Source organism: Littorina saxatilis, linkage group LG16 (genome assembly GCF_037325665.1).
Source record: "Littorina saxatilis isolate snail1 linkage group LG16, US_GU_Lsax_2.0, whole genome shotgun sequence".
NCBI classification, from domain to species: Eukaryota; Metazoa; Mollusca; class Gastropoda; order Littorinimorpha; family Littorinidae; genus Littorina; species Littorina saxatilis.
This window is the reverse complement of record NC_090260.1, coordinates 35,512,634-35,533,069: the sequence shown is the minus strand read 5'-3', so window position 1 is coordinate 35,533,069 and position 20,436 is coordinate 35,512,634. Positions and strand designations below refer to the sequence as shown.

Below are 20,436 nucleotides of genomic sequence, written 5' to 3'. Positions count from 1 at the left end.
TCCAGCCAGAAGCTGCTTTGGGGATAACAGGTGGCACACAATTTTGGCCCAAAAATGTTCAATGTGTTTTGTGTTCTCAGTAATTTTTAGGTACTGTGAACACCATAGAACCATTGTGTGATGTTAATGTTGTCATTGCCAGTCTCTTCCTTGTAATAAAGGGATGATTTTGAAGGTGATTAATGAGATTTGACATCTCTGTAAAAACTTCAGACACTGTTTTCTCAGAATCTTTTTGTTTTGTTTTAGGACCAGTTCCGTAATAAGGAAAATAATCATCTCCTTATAAAACAGTTCAATCTCCTTACTTTTTTTGTGTGTCGCCAGAAATGATGTCTTCACACAATAGCAGAAAGACTTTCTATGAATATCAGGGAATGATTTTAGAATTTTTTTCAAATTTGGAAAAGCTGCTTTATTTTTTCTTAAAGTGTGCATATGTTATCTCCCCAGGGAACAATATCTTGTCATACATATGAAAAAGTCTCTGTTACCGTGTGATGGGATCTGCTCAGACTTGAATAGTCTTATCTTTATTGTTCTTGGAGATCAATGTACTTTTCATGAAATGGAAACACACTTCTTTTCCTCTCATGAATGATTTCTAGGGCTCTTAACCCTGTAGATTGGGCATGAAGGAAAAACTGTTTGAATTCAGAAAAAGGTGTGTGGAAGCAGTTGACTGATGACATTTTTGTTTTTATTCATTCCAGGATTCCATCTCTGTACATCGACCAAGCTTTTATGCTCAACGCTTTTTACACTTCATGGCCACCCGTGTGTTCAAAAAAGTGCAAACAGGTAAATGCTTTGTAGACATCATATAGCTCATATTGTATTGTGTCATATTGTATTCTACATTATACACATCCACTATATTGCGAATTCGGCTATATTGCGGTGACTTACGCGAAACACGTGTATCACAGTCCAATTCTATGGACCACAACAACTGTGATGTAGCCAAAGTCTACTGTACTGATCAGCACGAAAACCTTCCTGTTTAAGACATTGCATAACTTTTCATCTCGAACTGCACGATGATTTTCCTGGTAAAGTGTGAGTGTAGAGGGAGCGGTCAGCGACCACAAACTCTATTTAAACGAGACAGATATGCAGCAAAAGGAGGAGGGGGGAGGAGGTGTCAGTAGAGATAATGCAGGAGGAAGTGATAGCAGAGTCCCGTGGGAACAAATGCGGGGAATGGAAGAGGGTTGGAGGGCAGGGGGGAGGTGATGAGTGAAGGAGAGCAGTCTGGAATGAAACAATGGTAACAGATAAGGGAGTCCGAGAGAGAGCGAGAGAGAGCGAGGACCGAAGTCATTAGTAGCAGCGCAGCGGCCAGCAAGCAAGTTCAGCGATTTTCAGTTCTGCAAACCCCCCATCCACCCCCTGGCATCCACCTATTAGTTTTGTTGACGGTTCGCTGCGTGCATTGTGTACCCCCCTTTTGGAGATGATTGCATTTGCATCATTTGAATCAATTTCCTGCATAGTATAACTATAATCAAAATGAGGGCTATATGTATGTGTTAATTAGTAATTGATGTTTTGTTGAATTCATTGTCATTTTGTTTTTATGAATTGATATGTATGTAAACATTTGTTTCTCTTGTGTGTGTGTATTGTATTGAAGTTCGATTTTTTGGAGAACTCCACAAAGAAAAAACACCAAACACGCCGCCCAAAAACACAATGTCTTGTTTACAATGTTTACATAAACATTATTCGCATCCTTCATCTGGAAAGAAGGAACACAAGGGCTTGGTCAGACATATGATCACACAGGTTCACGTTGGGGGGTCTCCCCCGGTGCCAGAAAGTCAACAGCCGCACTAACTCTTCGCGCCGCCTAGGCTCGTGAAGACGTGAAATAGTGTCAGCCATAATGTTTACACAACCGGCCACATGCACCGCCGCAATGCTACAGTTTACTTTAGCACATTCCCATGCCATTTTCCGAAGTAAGCTGTTGACATACTTATTAGTAGATCTGCCTTTATTGATAATTGATTTTGTCACAGTGCTATCAGTATGCACAATCACTTCTTGTCCGCACCACATCGGTGCCCATCGTGTCACAGCTTGTAACACAGCACATACTTCTTTAAAGTTTATGTGTAAATTGTTCGCTGCCGGCATGTCTTTTTTAAAATAGGTGTACTGCCAGTCGCCCTGCCAAAAGGCACCTGCTGCAATATTACATGCGTCCACATGGACATGCTGTTTTGCATTGTGGAAATAATACACTGTTCCATTAAATACATGCATAAAAGAAAGCCACCATTGCACATCTTTCTGGAATTCGCTAGAAAGCTTTGCTTTGTGCCGCTGCTGCTGAAGGGGTTTTATTGTGTCCAGTATCCGCCGCAGAAAGAATTTTCCTCCTCTGACAGCTTGACAGGCCCAATTAAGAGAACCCGCGATGCTTTGAAGCTGAGTTTTTGTCGCGCGCTTCTTTCCTCGAAATTGCAGTAGTCGCCGCCGCAGTTGCTGCAGTTTGTCACTTCCAAGTGACAGAGTGTTGTTCCGCGTGTCGATGTCGACTCCAAGAAATGTGATACGTTGGGTGGGCCCCACCACCTTCTTCCAGCTAATGTTGAAGCCTAGTTCCCTCAATAATCTAATCAAAGAAAATAACATGTCGTTGCACTCCTCTTTTGTTGCTGCTACTAAAAGAAAATCATCTATGTATGCTAACACACCAGGCATGCCTCTCCTGGCCATGCACCTGCGAATTGACTGTGAAAGTCTATGAAAATGTGACGGTCCTACATTGCTACCAAATGGAAGTCGACTGTCAAACAAATAAGTCGGTCTGTTTTTACCTTTGAAATGCCACTTGAGTCCCGTTACACAATAATCATCCGGACTGATGCACACTGAGCGATATGCGGACTGCAAGTCGACTTTAGCACACCAATAATCTGTCTTCGCTAAGGCGCACGCATCAGAGACTGTTTGAAACTTCACTGACTCAGGGATGGAGTAATCGTTCATTGCCCTACCTGTTGGTTTGCTGGCATCATGAATTAGCCTAACGCTACCATCTTCTTTGGGGATCGCGGCTAGTGCGCTTACGACCGTTGGCTTCTTACTTGCCACTATATAATTTCCTTTTGCTATTTGATCTAACAGTTCTTGTTCTACCACGTCGCGATGATCGTACGCTGATTTATGATTGCTTTGTTCTGCTGCTAACACACATGTTTTATGTTTTTCTGTTACCCGAAAACCGTGCTGTATACCGTCTAACAAAAATTCTCTGTCACAATCGCCCTCTAGCACTGAGTGCCACATTTGAGATTTTGCACTAATAGATGCATGATTTCCCAAAAACGCACAGTCATGAGGATCTAATTGAGGGAACGGGCTGGAATAGGTGGGGCCTACCGTTGTGTTGTCAGTTCGCTGCGCTGTATCCTAGGCACTGGTGTTTGCTGTCGCCTGGTGGTCTTTGCCGGGGTGCTCCTTTCCACACGTGTCACACACGTGTTCGAACCTGCAGCGGGACCCGTAGAGGCATGTGCCTTTGTTTGTGTACTGCAGGCACACCTCCTTCCCACTGGGTCCCACAGGTCGTCGAATACCGCCGCTTCCCGTCGTGGCCTTGCCGCTTTTGTTGCCAGGAACTTGTTGGGCACGCTCACAGAGAATCACTGTGGACAGGTGGGGGTTGGGGGTTCCCCAAGCAAACCCGCTGGTAGACTGGCGCTTCCTGTACTCGTCATCGTAAAGGAGCACCGACTGCCAGGAGAATCTTGCGCCGAGCTCGCCCACCATCTCTGTATAACAGAGGTAAGCTTCGTGGTCGAAGTCCACGGTGTTCATGAGTTTTGCCATTATTTTAGCATTTGCCACGATCCAGTGGCAGGGGGATACTTTCTCCAACTTTGGTTTGTTGGCCAGCTTGAGCGTGACACCTCCCCCGAGTGTCACCTCTTCCTCCACCGCCATAGAAGCCGGTACGAAGTCAACAATTCGTAAATAAGTCTCACCTGGTGAAGCAGACTGTATGGCCATGTTGCCAAGAAGACCCTGGAGCGGTGCCACTTGGTCGGCAGCACGCAACGGCCCTCCCCCGTACTTCTGTTGCAGGTCTGCCACTGCCGCTTTTAATTCCACTATGTGGCCTCGTTTTAACTTAAGGCTTTCCAGGTCCTTTTCTCCTGCATATTTCAAGGCACTGAGGCTTGTGAACTCCTCTTTTTCCAGAACCTCAATTACAGGTTGGGGCAGATTTTTTGCCCAAGAAGTAAAATTGAACTCCATAGTTTTGCAGAACTGAAAATCGCTGAACTTGCTTGCTGGCCGCTGCGCTGCTACTAATGACTTCGGTCCTCGCTCTCTCTCGCTCTCTCTCGGACTCCCTTATCTGTTACCATTGTTTCATTCCAGACTGCTCTCCTTCACTCATCACCTCCCCCCTGCCCTCCAACCCTCTTCCATTCCCCGCATTTGTTCCCACGGGACTCTGCTATCACTTCCTCCTGCATTATCTCTACTGACACCTCCTCCCCCCTCCTCCTTTTGCTGCATATCTGTCTCGTTTAAATAGAGTTTATGGTCGCTGACCGCTCCCTCTAAACTCACACTTAAACTACTCACTAATGCTCCCCCCCCCCCCCCCCCCCTAGCTGCAATTGTAGAACACTAGGCAACTGTCACTGGCTAATACACACACGCATACAGACACCGTCACACGCGCGCGCGCAGACACACACACACACCCACACGCACGCATGCACGCACGCACACACACACACACACACACACACACACTCACGCTTCCGTACCAACATACGTAGCCAAAAGGTTTATTTGATTTGGGCCAAGTAACGAGGGCAGTTTACTTCAGAGAAAAATACCATCTGACAATGACCATGAAAGAGAACATTGTACAGAGATAAATCCCAAATAGGAAGTAATTAACACTCGTTATTCCGCCCAATTCAAGAAGTGGTAATATTTAGTTAGGATTGTTATGTTGTAATAGTTGAAGGTGTTTTGCGGACTATATGCAATCTATACGAGTCAATCACCTTGGGCGGCAGCTGATCTAAGTAACCTAAGTAAGCAGTGCTTTTCCAGTCACAATGTGTTGTTTGACTGACCCTGTCACGCAGAACTCGGCAGAAATCACACACTTACAATCAACCTAATGAGTGCCTTGTTTGTCTGGTTGCAACACTGTGAGACAGCTGAGTGGCTGTCTGCTATACCACTGCCACTGACCCAAAGTCAACTCTCAAAGTGTGTTTGTTATCACACCAAACATCCCTGCTAGTGGTCAAGATGTATTTCTATGCATATAGCTTTAATATTAAATGTTTGAGATATTTTTCTGCAGTGGCTGTGGATAATATTGCTGATTTATTTCAGCTCTGAAACATTCCCCGTCTAAGAAGAAGAGCATGGCCGGCCGGACACGCACGCAGACACTGAATGAAGACATGACAGCACAGAAGCCAATCATGGAGAAAGCGTCACGCACCATCAGTTTCTCTGACGAGCAAGGTACTTTGGATATGACTTCTTGACATCATTCAGCCTGGCCCGTCTTTTCAAGAGACGGACAGAGGGTCTTGCGTGCAGCAAGATTGTGTTACGTGTTGATGATATAAACACCATACATTGTTTTCTTTCTTGGTCGTGTTATAACACTATGTGCTGATGATGTTAAGACTGCTTAGTGTTGACAGTAAGTTTGTGTTGTGTGTAGTTGGTGTGAGACACATGCTGTGTGTATGTCACAGGATGGATGGTGTGAGACATGTTGTGTGTATCTCACAATATGGATGGTGTGACACATGTTGTGTGTATGTCACAAGATGGATGGTGTGAGACATGCTGTGTGTATGTCACAAGATGGATGATGTGAGACACATGCTGTGTGTATGTCACAAGATGGATGGTGTGAGACATGTGTGTATGTCACAAGATGGATGATGTGACACATGCTGTGTGTATGTCACAAGATGGATGGTGTGAGACATGCTGTGTGTATGTCACAAGATGGATGGTGTGAGATGTGTGTATGTCACAAGATGGATGGTGTGAGACATGTGTGTATGTCACAAGATGGATGGTGTGAGACACATGCTGTGTGTATGTCACAAGATGGATGGTGTGAGACACATGCTGTGTGTATGTCACAAGATGGATGGTGTGAGACATGCTGTGTGTATGTCACAAGATGGATGGTGTGAGACATGCTGTGTGTATGTTACAAGATGGATGGTGTGAGACATGTGTGTATGTCACAAGATGGATGGTGTGAGACACATGCTGTGTGTATGTCACAAGATGGATGGTGTGAGACACATGCTGTGTGTATGTCACAAGATGGATGGTGTGAGACATGCTGTGTGTATGTCACAAGATGGATGGTGTGAGACATGCTGTGTGTATGTTACAAGATGGATGGTGTGAGACATGTGTGTATGTCACAAGATGGATGGTGTGAGACATGCTGTGTGTATGTCACAAGATGGATGGTGTGAGACATGTGTGTATGTCACAAGATGGATGGTATTAGACATGCTGTGTGTATGTCACAAGATGGATGGTGTAACTAGATGGATGGTGTGAGACATGCTGTGTGTATGTCACAAGATGGATGGTGTGAGACATGTGTGGTTGTCACAAGATGGATGGTGTGAGACACATGCTGTGTGTATGTCACAAGAGGGATGGTGTGAGACACGTGATGTGTGTATGTCACAAGATGAATAGTGTGAGACATGCTGTGTGTATGTCACAAGATGGATGGTGTGAGACATGCTGTGTGTATGTCACAAGATGGATGGTGTGAGACACGTGCTGTGTGTATGTCACAAGATGGATGGTGTGAGACATGCTGTGTGTATGTCACAAGATGGATGGTGTGAGACATGCTGTGTGTATGTCACAAGATGGATGGTGTGAGACATGCTGTGTGTATGTCACAAGATGGATGGTGTGAGACATGTGTGTATGTCACAAGATGGATGGTATGAGACATGTTGTGTGTATGTCACAAGATGGATGGTGTGAGACGTGTGTATGCCACTAGATGGATGGTGTGAAACATGCTGTGTGTATGTCGCAAGATGGATGGTGTGAGACATGTGTGGTTGTCACAAGATGGATGGTGTGAGACATGCTGTGTGTATGTCACAAGATGGATGGTGTGAGACACGTGCTGTGTGTATGTCACAAGATGGATAGTGTGAGACATGCTGTGTGTATGTCACAAGATGGATGGTGTGAGACATGTTGTGTGTATGTCACAAGATGGGATGATGTGAGACACATGCTGTGTGTATGTCACAAGATGGATGGTGTGAGACACATGCTGTGTGTATGTCACAAGATGGATGGTGTGAGACTTGCTGTGTGTATGTCACAAGATGGATGGTGTGAGACATGCTGTGTGTATGTTACAAGATGGATGGTGTGACATGCTGTGTGTATGTTACAAGATGGATGGTGTGAGACATGCTGTGTGTATGTCACAAGATGGATGGTGTGAGACATGCTGTGTGTATGTTACAAGATGGATGGTGTGAGACATGCTGTGTGTATGTTACAAGATGGATGGTGTGAGACATGCTGTATGTATGTTACAAGATGGATGGTGTGAGACATGCTGTGTGTATGTTACAAGATGGATGGTGTGAGACATGCTGTATGTATGTTACAAGATGGATGGTGTGAGACATGCTGTGTGTATGTTACAAGATGGATGGTGTGAGACATGCTGTGTGTATGTCACAAGATGGATGGTGTGAGACATGCTGTGTGTATGTTACAAGATGGATGGTGTGAGACATGCTGTGTGTATGTTACAAGATGGATGGTGTGAGACATGCTGTATGTATGTTACAAGATGGATGGTGTGAGACATGCTGTGTGTATGTTACAAGATGGATGGTGTGAGACATGCTGTATGTATGTTACAAGATGGATGGTGTGAGACATGCTGTGTGTATGTTACAAGATGGATGGTGTGAGACATGCTGTGTGTATGTCCAGGGGTGGGACTTTCCGCGGATTTCCGCGGACACAACTTACGAATTCCGCTGGAGTAATCTATTTTACCGCGTCCCATTTCATCACAGTATCTATAACTTGTTGACTGAATGATATGGAGAGAAGTGAAGATGGAACAGAACACTAGAGGCTTGAGAGTTAAATTGTGCTGACGGTGAAAACTCCTGATAACTAATAGTCATTTTGAGCTTCAATGCATTGGGGCGTCACTTGGATCATACTATTGCCAGTATTGGATTATGGATACATGGTTCATTACGTAAATATGCACCATTACAATGTTACCATTGTTGTGTGAAAGGTTTGTTTGTTTGTTTTGTTGGGTGTTTGTTTGTTTTTTGGTTTTTTTTTGGGGGGGAGGAGTGAGGAGAATGTCTTTTTTACCTGATCCAAACGAGTTGAATTTTAGTCTCAGAATGCACCAGATTGCACAGATTTTAATGTACCATTTAAAAAAATTTGGGGGGAGCATGCCCCCGAACCCCCCTAGAAAAAGGGATATCCTCTTTTTTCATCACAAGAGAGTCCCACCCCTGATGTCACAAGATGGATGGTGTGAGACATGTGTGTATGTCACAAGATGGATGGTGTGAGACATGCTGTGTGTATGTCACAAAATAGATGGTGTGAGACATGCTGTGTGTATGTCACAAGATGGACGATATGAGACACATGCTGTGTGTATGTCACAGGATGAATGGTGTGAGACATGCTGTGTGTATGTCGCAAGATGGATAGTGTGAGACACATGCTGTGTGTATGTCACAAGATGGATGGTGTGAGACACATGCTGTGTGTATGTCACAAGATGGATGATGTGAGACATGCTGTGTGTATGTCACAAGATGGATGGTGTGAGACATGCTGTGTGTATGTCACAAGATGGATGGTGTGAGACATGCTGTGTGTATGTCACAAGATGGATGGTGTGAGACATGTTGTGTGTATGTCACAAGATGGATGATATAAGACACATGGTGTGTGTTTCAGGCTCAGGGGCAGTTGGTGGCAAGCCGGACTTGTTATCAGACACGCAAGGCATTGCAGAATCGCCAGTACCGGTGCGGTCGATGCGTGACCGACACAAGCCGTCCATGAGCTCCAGCAGCACTAATGGCACCATGGATGGCCGCAGGTACACCACCCAACCTTGTCCCATGCTTTGCGTCACTTCTCGCACATCATGCAGCCTTTCCCGTCATGTGAACTGCTCACTGTTTGTCTGTCTTTATGCCACTTGCTGTCTATTTCTGCATTATGCTGTCTTCTCATTTTGATCACTTAACTGTGCAACTGTTGTGTCTTGAAAAGCCTTATTCACAGTCCAACCTGCCCTTGCAATCACCTCTCAAAAAGCGACCATCTGCTAACAACGTCCATCCCAAAGATCCCAGAAGAGTTTTTCTTCTATAATAAACTTTCCATAGCAACCCCCCTGTCTATAACAACCACTTTTGGTAGGTCCCTTGGATAGTTGTTATAGACAGGTTTGACTGTACTCGGCTATTAACCACTTTTGGTAGGTCCCTTGGTTAGTTGTTATAGACAGGTTTGACTGTACTCGGCTATTAACCACTTTTGGTAGGTCCCATGGTTAGTTGTTATAGACAGGTTTGACTGTACTCGGCTATTAACCACTTTTGGTAGGTCCCTTGGTTAGTTGTTATAGACAGGTTTGACTGTATTCGGCTATTAACCACTTTTGGTAGGTCCCTTGGTTAGTTGTTATAGACATGTTTGACTGTACTCGGCTATTAACCACTTTTGGTAGGTCCCTTGGTTAGTTGTTATAGACATGGTTGACTGTACTCGGCTATTAACCACTTTTGGTAGGTCCCTTGGTCAGTTGTTATAGACAGGTTTGACTGTACTCGGCTATTAAGCACTTTTGGTAGGTCCCATGGTTAGTTGTTATAGACATGTTTGACTGTACTCGGCTATTAACCACTTTTGGTAGGTCCCTTGGTTAGTTGTTATAGACAGGTTTGACTGTACTCGGCTATTAACCACTTTTGGTAGGTCCGTTGGTTAGTTGTTATAGACAGGTTTGACTGTACTCGGCTATTAACCACTTTTGGTAGGTCCCATGGTTAGTTGTTATAGACAGGTTTGACTGTACTCGGCTATTAACCACTTTTGGTAGGTCCGTTGGTTAGTTGTTATAGACAGGTTTGACTGTACTCGGCTATTAACCACTTTTGGTAGGTCCCTTGGTTAGTTGTTATAGACAGGTTTGACTGTACTCGGCTATTAACCACTTTTGGTAGGTCCCTTGGTTAGTTGTTATAGACAGGTTTGACTGTACTCGGCTATTAACCACTTTTGGTAGGTCCCTTGGTTAGTTGTTATAGACATGTTTGACTGTACTCGGCTATTAACCACTTTTGGTAGGTCCCTTGGTTAGTTGTTATAGACAGGTTTGACTGTACTCGGCTATTAGTATTAACCCAGTTTTGATGCATACACACGGGTTAGTGAGTATGTTACTGATGGTTGTAAGTAAATGTAACTTTTGTGTTGACTCAATGTGTGATATACAGCAAAAATATGCCAATATCATGTGCCAATTTCTTTGGGAGTGGATTCAGGATTTTCCAGATCTTCCTTGAAAAAAGTAGTCAGCTGTGTAAAATGCAGCACTTTATAATCTCCAGTATTCAGAATAGTTTAGCTTCCAATGTCATTCTGAATTCTCTCTCTCTCTCTCTCTCTCTCTCTCTCTCTCTCTCTCTCTCTCTCTCTCTCTCTCTCTCTCTCTCTCTCTCTCTCTTTTTTTTGCCCCCACCACATTCCTCGTCTACTTTGCCTGTCTTCATACCCGTCTGTCGTTGCATGTTGTTTCCGTGATATCTCTGTTGCACTATTATCTTTCATTCACCAAGGGCAGATGTTTGATCTGTCATCACAGTAATGCTGTATGCAGCACCATATGTATGCATTTTTCTGCCTCTTATCTCTGAGCACGACTGCATGTACTGTACATTTCCATGGGTCAGTGGTTGACACCTGCCACATACCTACATTATCATCCTTGTGATACACTAGTCTACTGGACAGCCAGTTGAGATGAAAGTTTATTGTACATTAGCATTCAAACAATACATAAAATAAAGTGGAGTAACATTAAACAATTGAGGATATATCAGTGACAGTGTAGGCATTGCAAGAGAGTTGGAGTGGAGAGCCAGAGACTAGAGTACACACAGAGGACCCAAGCGGTTCCAAAAACTGAGACATTAAGCCCTGCCCTGAAGGCTGGTCACCATGCGGAAGTCTGTATACTACCTACTTTCGCTTCCTGCCATAGTAGCGATAACGTGCAGCAGATACCAACACAAAAGCGTAGTGGTAGACGTGCGGCCATGAACTGCTCGAAATCTCATTGAAAAGGATTCACAATGTTTCAATTTCCAAAAGAAGAGAGCAGGCGAGGAATTATTTTTTTCCTTTTGTTTTAGTTTAGTTTTTGAAAATGAAAGGGCTAATGCGGTGAACTGCGTGTATTCTCCCGGATCAGAGACTAGCGTACGCATTATACTCGCTAGTCTCCAAACAGTCCTATCTATGCATGTTAATAATCATTTTATTTCTCTTCTATTTTGTCTTATTTCTGTATGGAAAGTCGGCGAACTCTGATTAATCTGAATTTGTTTGCATCTATCGAAGCGCTTAAAAGTGATATTGCATTCATTTTAGTGATCCCAGATCCGGGCCTTGCCAGAATTTTACAGCTATGAACATAAGCGCACAACTATGAAGACCCTTTTCTCCTTCGAAAAAATGTGTAAACCACAACAAAGGAACACAATCATTTGGAACACTGTTCCAGAGCATTGGCATCTAATGGGTTCAAGGTGCTGGGAAGACGCCAAATTGATTAACTGCCTTACTTCCCGATTCAACCGGGATCTATTTCGTTGAAAGCGATTTATTCCTAACACATTTTCTCAGTCTGGACTTATTCATTCAGAATGTGTTGGTAGACTAAAACTCCCCAAAAAATAACAAAGGCTTCTTCGTGAAAAGACTGTGACTGACTTGAAACGTATTTGCATTACTAGGTCTACAGATATTTTCTCATTTTAATTTAGTTATTATATTATTTTCTTTGTTTTTTCCCCCTGGTCATTTAAAAAGGATATTCACAAACACATTTTGTCAATCCAATGAATGTTTGTATCACTGTCAGCCAAGACAGAACTGACAGTATATTGATAAAGCCGTGATGAAAACATAGCCGACATTACGTGAGCGTGCGTCTACCACTATGCTTCCGTGTTGGTACCTGCTGCACGTTATCGTTACTCTGCGGCGGGGAATAACTCTTCCTGCACGCTGATCGGCCGGTCTCAGTTTCCTACCTTAGCGCAAAGAAGTATGATTGGTCTCTGTCTACTCTACAGTCTCTGGGAGAGGGTGGACTGGCACTTGAGAGATTTAAACATAGTGATGAAAATTGCCATGACTGCTTGAGTGTATGTCTAAAATGATGAGGTGTGCACTGTTTTGTCTGTATGGCTGGCTGGCTGTGGGTGTCAAAATCAGACAGTGGTACAGGTCAGCACCTCTTTTTTCTCTCCCCCCTTTAACTGGGTGCTTTAGTGGCTCCTTGCTCTGCATCCCATAGGTAACATCATCTCCTGCAGTAGAATTCTCTTCTGTCCCCTTTTCTCTTCCAGGTTTTGTGTTGATGACACTGTTTGCTAATACTATTTTGTGTGTTAAGCATGGTGCTTGGTGGTACATGTAGCAATATTGGTGTGTGGCACAGCATCATCTTTGTGTGTTCACGGTTGCTGATGCGTGTTTGTTTAGAGTAGCAGTAGTTTTAGAACCTGCACTGTGAAATCACTTTGAACTAGTCTGTTGTTTATTTCAAGTTGTGCCATTTGATAATTGTTTCTCTCCCAAATGAAAAGGGGTGGCAAGACAAGGGAGATAATTCTGTCATTTCCTGTGTCATTTGTTTGAAACCTTTAGTTCAGTCCAGTGATTTCTTTGTTTCAAATCAATGACAAATTCCTTATTAAAATAAGACATGAAAAAGAGGAAAACAATTAACAGCGGGCAGCGATTTAAAAGGTCAAAACTTTTCAGACTGGATCTTAACCCCTTCACTGCCCACCCCTTACGTGGTACGTGGTCATTTTCGGTTTGCCGTACGCCCATAACCGTACCTAGTACGGGGGATTTGCGTCAGCAACATTTCAGGACATTTCTGAAAACTAAATGGGAGGTAACCACTGTCCAAGTTCTTGTATGGGGTTCTAAACACAGTTCTTTCCCATTGACCGTTCTGATAAGTTAGTACCACGTGTTGAAAACTTTGTTAGAAGTGTAGAACCATAGATAGAATTCACAATGGCGGCCGAAAGTCGGACCTCAACTCGTAGACCTGTTTTCAAGCGACACAGTGTTCTGGAAGCTCTACATGAAGTGATTTATGGATAATACCACACAGAAGAATACTTTTATGGGCTGTAATGTGAGTACCTGATGTTTGACACCAGTTTTAGCAGTGTTTTGTGTGGTTTTACATGCTGCAATGTGTGTGTGTAAGTCCGGAAACTGTAATTTTTTACAAAAATGATCATTATATCAATTTTTACCATAACAATCACAAACAAAGTCCAATGATCATGTCATCACATAATAGCCAAGGGTATAAGCAAAACACATGCCAAAGATCTAGGAGATATCTCAATAAATGATCGAGCAGTGAACAGATTAGTGAACCTACCGAAGAAAGCGAAATTTTGCCCTGGCACACAGCAATACCAAAATGCTGTTATACTGTGATAGTGAAGGGGTTAATACACCCAAATCACTTTCCTACATTCCTTGCACAATCTATTAGTTCTGTTCTTTAAGGGATAATACTAAAAGATGCAATGCCTAAGTCACAGCATGGAAAGCAAAGATTTGTCTTTTTGTCGCAGATAATGATATAAACAGGCAAGAGTTTCCCACAACTATCTCACAGATGCCTACACATACCTTTAGTGTTGCCAGCCAAACGAAACTTCTCCCGTCAAATAGTAATTAACATTTCCCTTGATCACGTTCTGGAACTGAAGGCTGTGAGCGGTATACCACATAGACCCACATACCATCTTTTACAATTTTCGTACGTAATCAAACACTATGTCTTGAGGTAAAGTACCCAAAATAGACAGAATTCTCTCTCTCGCCGAGACTTTTGACGTAATTAGTTCACGTGAGCCTAGTCGAGGGCCTAGTCGAGGGCGACTCTTCAATGCCCAGAGGCAGACCAAAATTAATTCGTAAAATAATTGCAGTTTTTGACTCCTTGCATGAGTGTCGATGAAATTTGGTATATTTTCAAACGGATAGCTGCCTGCAATAGCGGCGGCTCCGTGCACCTGAACATGACAGGTTCAGTAACTATAAGGAACAAGGCCCTCAGATCGCTTCCTAAGTTATACCATAATATTCTGCTTTACAAAGAATGGTACCGTGCAGGAGGACTGCCTTCACTCAATGGAAGTGTTTTAAAAGCTTGAACAGGCTAAGAAAGAGCACTTTTGGTGATGGTTTCCACTGAGTTACTTCCTTTGTTTGTATACTTGATGAATGTTACTAGGGGCACGCTTCTTGACTACTTTTTGTCTCGAACCACCGAGTGAGGCAGCGCCCTGAAGCACATTCGCTCACTTTGATTTAATTAGTTACCATAATTGTGGTGCGTTTTTTGGCAAACCGCCCCAGATTTATCAGAATCATCAAACACTCCCCAAAAGTTCAGATCAATAGTATCCCTTTAAATGAACAAAGTTTACGGTACACAGTCATTTTGAAGGCACATGCAACCTAAATAAAAAATGTAAATGAAAAAAGAGACCGAGAGACAACAGTTGCTACAGTATACTATATATTTTTTTAGGAATACATGCTCTTTGTCTGTGTTTGTGTGTCTTTGCTGACATTTGAGTACAGATAGGATGGTTAGATCAAGATCAGTGGTAGAATGGCATGCTGGGTGTTGTATGCAGAAACTGCCATATCAGATAAATAACAAAGGGGGCCATTTATTGTGGGAAGCTCAAAGACATCAGATTCTTTATGCGTTCTCTGTTTTTCTTGAATACTTTGGCGCCAAGACTGCATGGCTATTCAATGCAAGTAAAATTAAATGTATTTTCTTGTATGTTTACATCATCTCTTACTTCTGTTTCACTGGGAAAAAAAGTCTTCACTTTGATCTTTGGTAACCTGATTGTATGGGCAAGTAAAATTCTTTGTGGGTTAACTCAGTTTTCAATGTCACTATCTCTCATGGCGACTAACGATTTTGAAACTTGCTCATAATTGAAAATGTATCTGTCAGTGAATCAGTTAGTCAATCTTTTCAGTCGATCAAACTGTTCTCGTAGATTTGCTTTGAGAATTGTATATTTGCTTTGAGAATTGTGGATTTTGCTTTGAGAATTGAAGATCAAGTGTTAGTTAGTCAGTGAGTGGATAAGTCCCTTGACTTCCACAATATGTATAATGTACGTACTTGGGCATAATAACAACAATCAATAGTCTGGCAAGAGAAACAACCACATATTTGAATTTGCAGCAAAAGGATTGCCTTCCCTGGAGAATATTTTGTCAGTTTTGGTCTGATTTTCATACTTTGTATGTTGTGATTTTTTATTCACTGATTCTTGACTAAATTCTTCTGACAGTCAAGGGGTTAATCGTGCAAGTCAGTTAGGCTGTTCTTATAACAACAGGTTTCAGAAAAACTCCACAAAGGGTGGTTCAGGACATACTGTAAGACAAGGAAACATTTTGTCTTAGAATTGAAGAGCGATTTGTCAGGCAGGCATGGTCAGGTACGCAAGGCAAGCAGACAGACAAATACTAGTCAAACAGTCAGCCTGGCATCATGGGTGTCATTACTTGGTGGACAGCTTTGGTGGCAGTGGCTCCCTGCTTTGTGACGCCCCTGTGCTAGTGTGCTGATGTGTGTTTCCTGACCTCCACAGCTGCTTGTGTTTCATGCCTACATCATACAACATCCATCACTTAGTCTCTATGCTACTGCTGCAGTAGCGCCAGTGTGTGTGGGGGGGGATGTTCATATGTGTGTGTGTGTGTGTGTGTGTGCGCAGCCATTCAAACAAAACTACCGGACCAAAGTTTTTCCCTCATTTCATTTGATGACGTCATATACAGCTTTTTACAAAAGTTGAGGCGGCACTGTGGTGATTGCATTAAATAAGCCATTGATTGAAAGTTTGGTCAAACATTCTTTGACTCGGTCTGGAATATGGTATTGCATTTCAGCTCGCAAGCTTAAAAATTAGTTAATTAGCTCGAATGCTGTACTTCTGCATATTTTGGTCCTACAGTTTTAATTTTTCTAAATGTTGAATGCTTGTATAAGGGAAAAAGAAAAGAAAAGTGAAAGTGGCCCTTGAGATTGACTTACTGACGGCATCATGTTCAATATATGCACCTTTCATTTCTGTTACATGCCATTAAGCGTACAAATTCTCACCTTGGTTTTGGTTGTGCTTTCAAACTGCAGCCCAGCTTTCAGCAGACATGAGCACCTGCATGATTAAATATACACTCACACACGCACACATCATGCACATGTCACACATATGCTCGCACACACACACACACATACACACACACACACACACACACACACACACACACACACACACTCACACACACACACACACACACTCACTCACTCACTCACTCACTCACTCACTCACTCACTCACTCGCATGCATGCACATGCATATATATACTAGACTGTATCCAGCTTTTTAGAAAATGTTATTAGTTCTTGAAATGTCCAGTGTATTTTCTGTATGTCTGAATTTCTAGATGAAACACTAATGCTACATTTGTGAGCTTCTTAGACCTTCATTGAGTCTAAAACAGCACGACATTTTTGGTAGTTTGAAGAATCCTTAGTAAACATGCTGTTGTTATTGTACTAGGAGAGATGAGGGCAGGGAAAATAATGACAAAACAATATCACTGGCAGTAGCTTGTTTGAACTGGAAGAAAGGTAATGGGACTGTAACCGCTGAATGGCAGTGATCAGTTAACTAGACCTAAAGTGCAGGGCCATCTTGACTTCATTTTTAGCCTGGCATTAGTCTGCCACTTTGTTCCTCACTTATTCATTGACAAATTCACAGCTTTGCGGCAATACTCTGTAATTGTGAAATAATGAAAGCCATGAAGCAAGTGTGGATAGTTTCTCTATAGGCAGCAGTAGTGGCTGGTACTGACGATACTGGTTATACTCATACCCCAGTTTAATACTATTAACTCAAATGCTGATATTCCCCCCGCGGGTTAGGGGGAAGAATTTACCCGATGCTCCCCAGCATGTCGTAAGAGGCGACTAACGGATTCTGTTTCTCCTTTTACCCTTGTTAAGTGTTTCTTGTATAGAATATAGTCAATTTTTGTAAAGATTTTAGTCAAGCAGTATGTAAGAAATGTTAAGTCCTTTGTACTGGAAACTTGCATTCTCCCAGTAAGGTCATATATTGTACTACGTTGCAAGCCCCTGGAGCAAATGTTTGATTAGTGCTTTTGTGAACAAGAAACAATTGACAAGTGGCTCTACCTCCTTTCCCCGTCGCGATATAACCTTCGTGGTTGAAAACGACGTTAAACACCAAATAAAGAAAGAAAGAAATGCTGATATAGTGATAGCAGTTATACTGTGAGGGTGTGGATGATACTGAAGGCGTAATGTCTTGTTGCGCAGGTCAGACAATATGACGCTTAACACCTACCAGTCCGAGGAGCAGATTGGACAAGGGGGCCGCTATGGTGTGTCGACACTGCGCAACTCTCCACCGCTCAGCCTGTCCGAGTCCACCCCCACCCACACGGACCACACAGAGGGTACTCCAAGCTTCACCGCATCCAGCCCCAGTTGTTCCAGTGATGTTTTGGGTACTGTCCTCACCACTGTGGCCTGGGTTAACCTGCACTGCACTCCTTCCTTGTCTTGACCCTAGCCTAGCTGACTTGTCCCTGACATCCATCCTACCTCCCTCTGTGCCTGGACCATACCTTCCTTCTATCTGGACCCTTGTCCCTACCACTGACAATCCATACCTCCCTTCTTCTATCTGGACCCTTGTCCCTACAACTGACAATCCATAGCTCCCTTCTATCTGGACCCCGTCCCTACCACTGACATCCCATACCTCCCTTCTTCTATCTGGACCCTTGTCCCTACAACTGAAAATCCATACCTCCCTTCTATCTGGACCCTTGTCCCTACCACTGACATCCCATACCTCCCTTCTATCTGGACCCTTGTCCCTACCACTGACATCCCATACCTCCCTTCTTCTATCTGGACCCCGTCCCTACCACTGACATCCCATACCTCCCTTCTTCTATCTGGACCCCTGTCCCTACCACTGACATCCCATACCTCCCTTCTTCTATCTGGACCCTGTCCCTACCACTGACATCCCATACCTCCCTTCTTTTATCTGGACCCCTGTCCCTACCACTGACATCCCATACCTCCCTTCTATCTTGACCCCTGTCCCTACCACTGACATCCTGTACCTCCCTTCTATCTTGACCCCTGTCCCTACCACTGACATCCTGTACCTCCCTTCTTCTATCTGGACTCCGTCCCTACCACTGACATCCCATACCTCCCTTCTTCTATCTGGACTCCGTCCCTACCACTGACATCCCATACCTCCCTTCTTCTATCTGGACCCCGTCCCTACCACTGACATCCCATACCTCCCTTCTTCTATCTGGACTCCGTCCCTACCACTGACATCCCATACCTCCCTTCTTCTATCTGGACCCCTGTCCCTACCACTGACATCCCATACCTCCCTTCTTCTATCTGGACCCCGTCCCTACCACTGACATCCCATACCTCCCTTCTATCTGGCCCCCGTCCCTACCACTGACATCCCATACCTCCCTTCTTCTACCTGGACCCCGTCCCTACCACTGACATCCCATACCTCCCTTCTATCTTGACCCCTGTCCCTACCACTGACATCCCATACCTCCCTTCTTCTATCTGGACTCCGTCCCTACCACTGACATCCCATACCTCCCTTCTTCTATCTGGACTCCGTCCCTACCACTGACATCCCATACCTCCCTTCTTCTATCTTGACCCCTGTCCCTACCACTGACATCCCATACCTCCCTTCTATCTGGACCCCGTCCCTACCACTGACATCCCATACCTCCCTTCTATCTGGACCCCATCCCTACCACTGACATCCCATATCTCCCTTCTTCTATCTGGACCCCGTCCCTACCACTGACATCCCATACCTCCCTTCTTCTATCTGGACCCTGTCCCAACCACTGACATCCCATACCTCCCTTCTTCTATCTGGACCCCGTCCCTACCACTGACATCCCATACCTCCCTTCTTCTATCTGGACCCCGTCCCTACCACTGACATCCCATACCTCCCTTCTATCTGGACCCCGTCCCTACCACTGACATCCCATACCCCCCTTCTTCTATCTGGACCCCTGTCCCTACCACTGACATCCCATACCTCCCTTCTTCTATCTTGACCCCTGTCCCTACCACTGATATTCCATACCTCCCTTCTTCTATCTGGACCCCGTCCGTGCCACTGACATTCCATACCTCCCTTCTTCTATCTGGACCCCTGTCCCTACTACTGACATCCCATACCTCCCTTCTATCTGGCCCCCGTCCCTACCACTGACATCCCATACCTCCCTTCTTCTATCTGGACCCCTGTCCCTACCACTGGCATCCCATACCTCCCTTCTATCTGGACCCCTATCCCTACCACTGACATCCCATACCTCCCTTCTTCTATCTGGACCCCGTCCCTACCACTGACATCCCATACCTCCCTTCTTCTATCTGGACTCCGTCCCTACCACTGACATCCCATACCTCCCTTCTTCTATCTGGACTCCGTCCCTACCACTGACATCCCATACCTCCCTTCTTCTATCTGGACCCCGTCCCTACCACTGACATCCCATGCCTCCCTTCTTCTATCTGGACCCCGTCCCTACCACTGACATCCCATACCTCCCTTCTTCTATCTGGACCCCGTCCCTACCACTGACATCCCATACCTCCCTTCTTCTATCTGGACCCCGTCCCTACCACTGACATCCCATACCTCCCTTCTTCTATCTTGACCCCTGTCCCTACCACTGACATCCCATACCTCCCTTCTATCTGGACCCCGTCCCTACCACTGACATCCCATACCCCCCTTCTTCTATCTGGACCCCTGTCCCTACCACTGACATCCCATACCCCCCTTCTATGTGGACCCCGTCCCTACCACTGACATTCCATACCTCCCTTCTTCTATCTGGACCCCTGTCCCTACCACTGACATCCCATACCTCCCTTCT

At 44.3% G+C, this 20,436-nt stretch overlaps 1 protein-coding gene across 13 annotated transcripts in view; it reads left to right on the top strand.

Moving 5' to 3' along the window:
* The window catches only part of LOC138950940 (phosphatidylinositol 4-phosphate 5-kinase type-1 alpha-like), a 136,135-nt gene that overhangs the window by 67,647 nt on the left and 48,052 nt on the right, over window positions 1-20,436 (top strand). For 10 of the 13 annotated variants that reach the window (XR_011450882.1, XR_011450880.1, XR_011450881.1 and 7 more), the window contains exons 13-17: window positions 714-801; window positions 5,383-5,517; window positions 9,025-9,169; window positions 12,580-12,591; window positions 17,792-17,982. Coding sequence is in view for 4 of the 13 variants with exons in the window: in XM_070322655.1 (XP_070178756.1) it covers window positions 714-801; window positions 5,383-5,517; window positions 9,025-9,169; window positions 12,580-12,591; window positions 17,792-17,982 (571 nt within the window). In the remaining 9 variants the exon portion in view is untranslated. The remainder of the gene's footprint in view (window positions 1-713; window positions 802-5,382; window positions 5,518-9,024; window positions 9,170-12,579; window positions 12,592-17,791; window positions 17,983-20,436) is intronic. The other 3 variants (XR_011450883.1, XM_070322657.1, XM_070322656.1) reach the window with 2 other exon arrangements.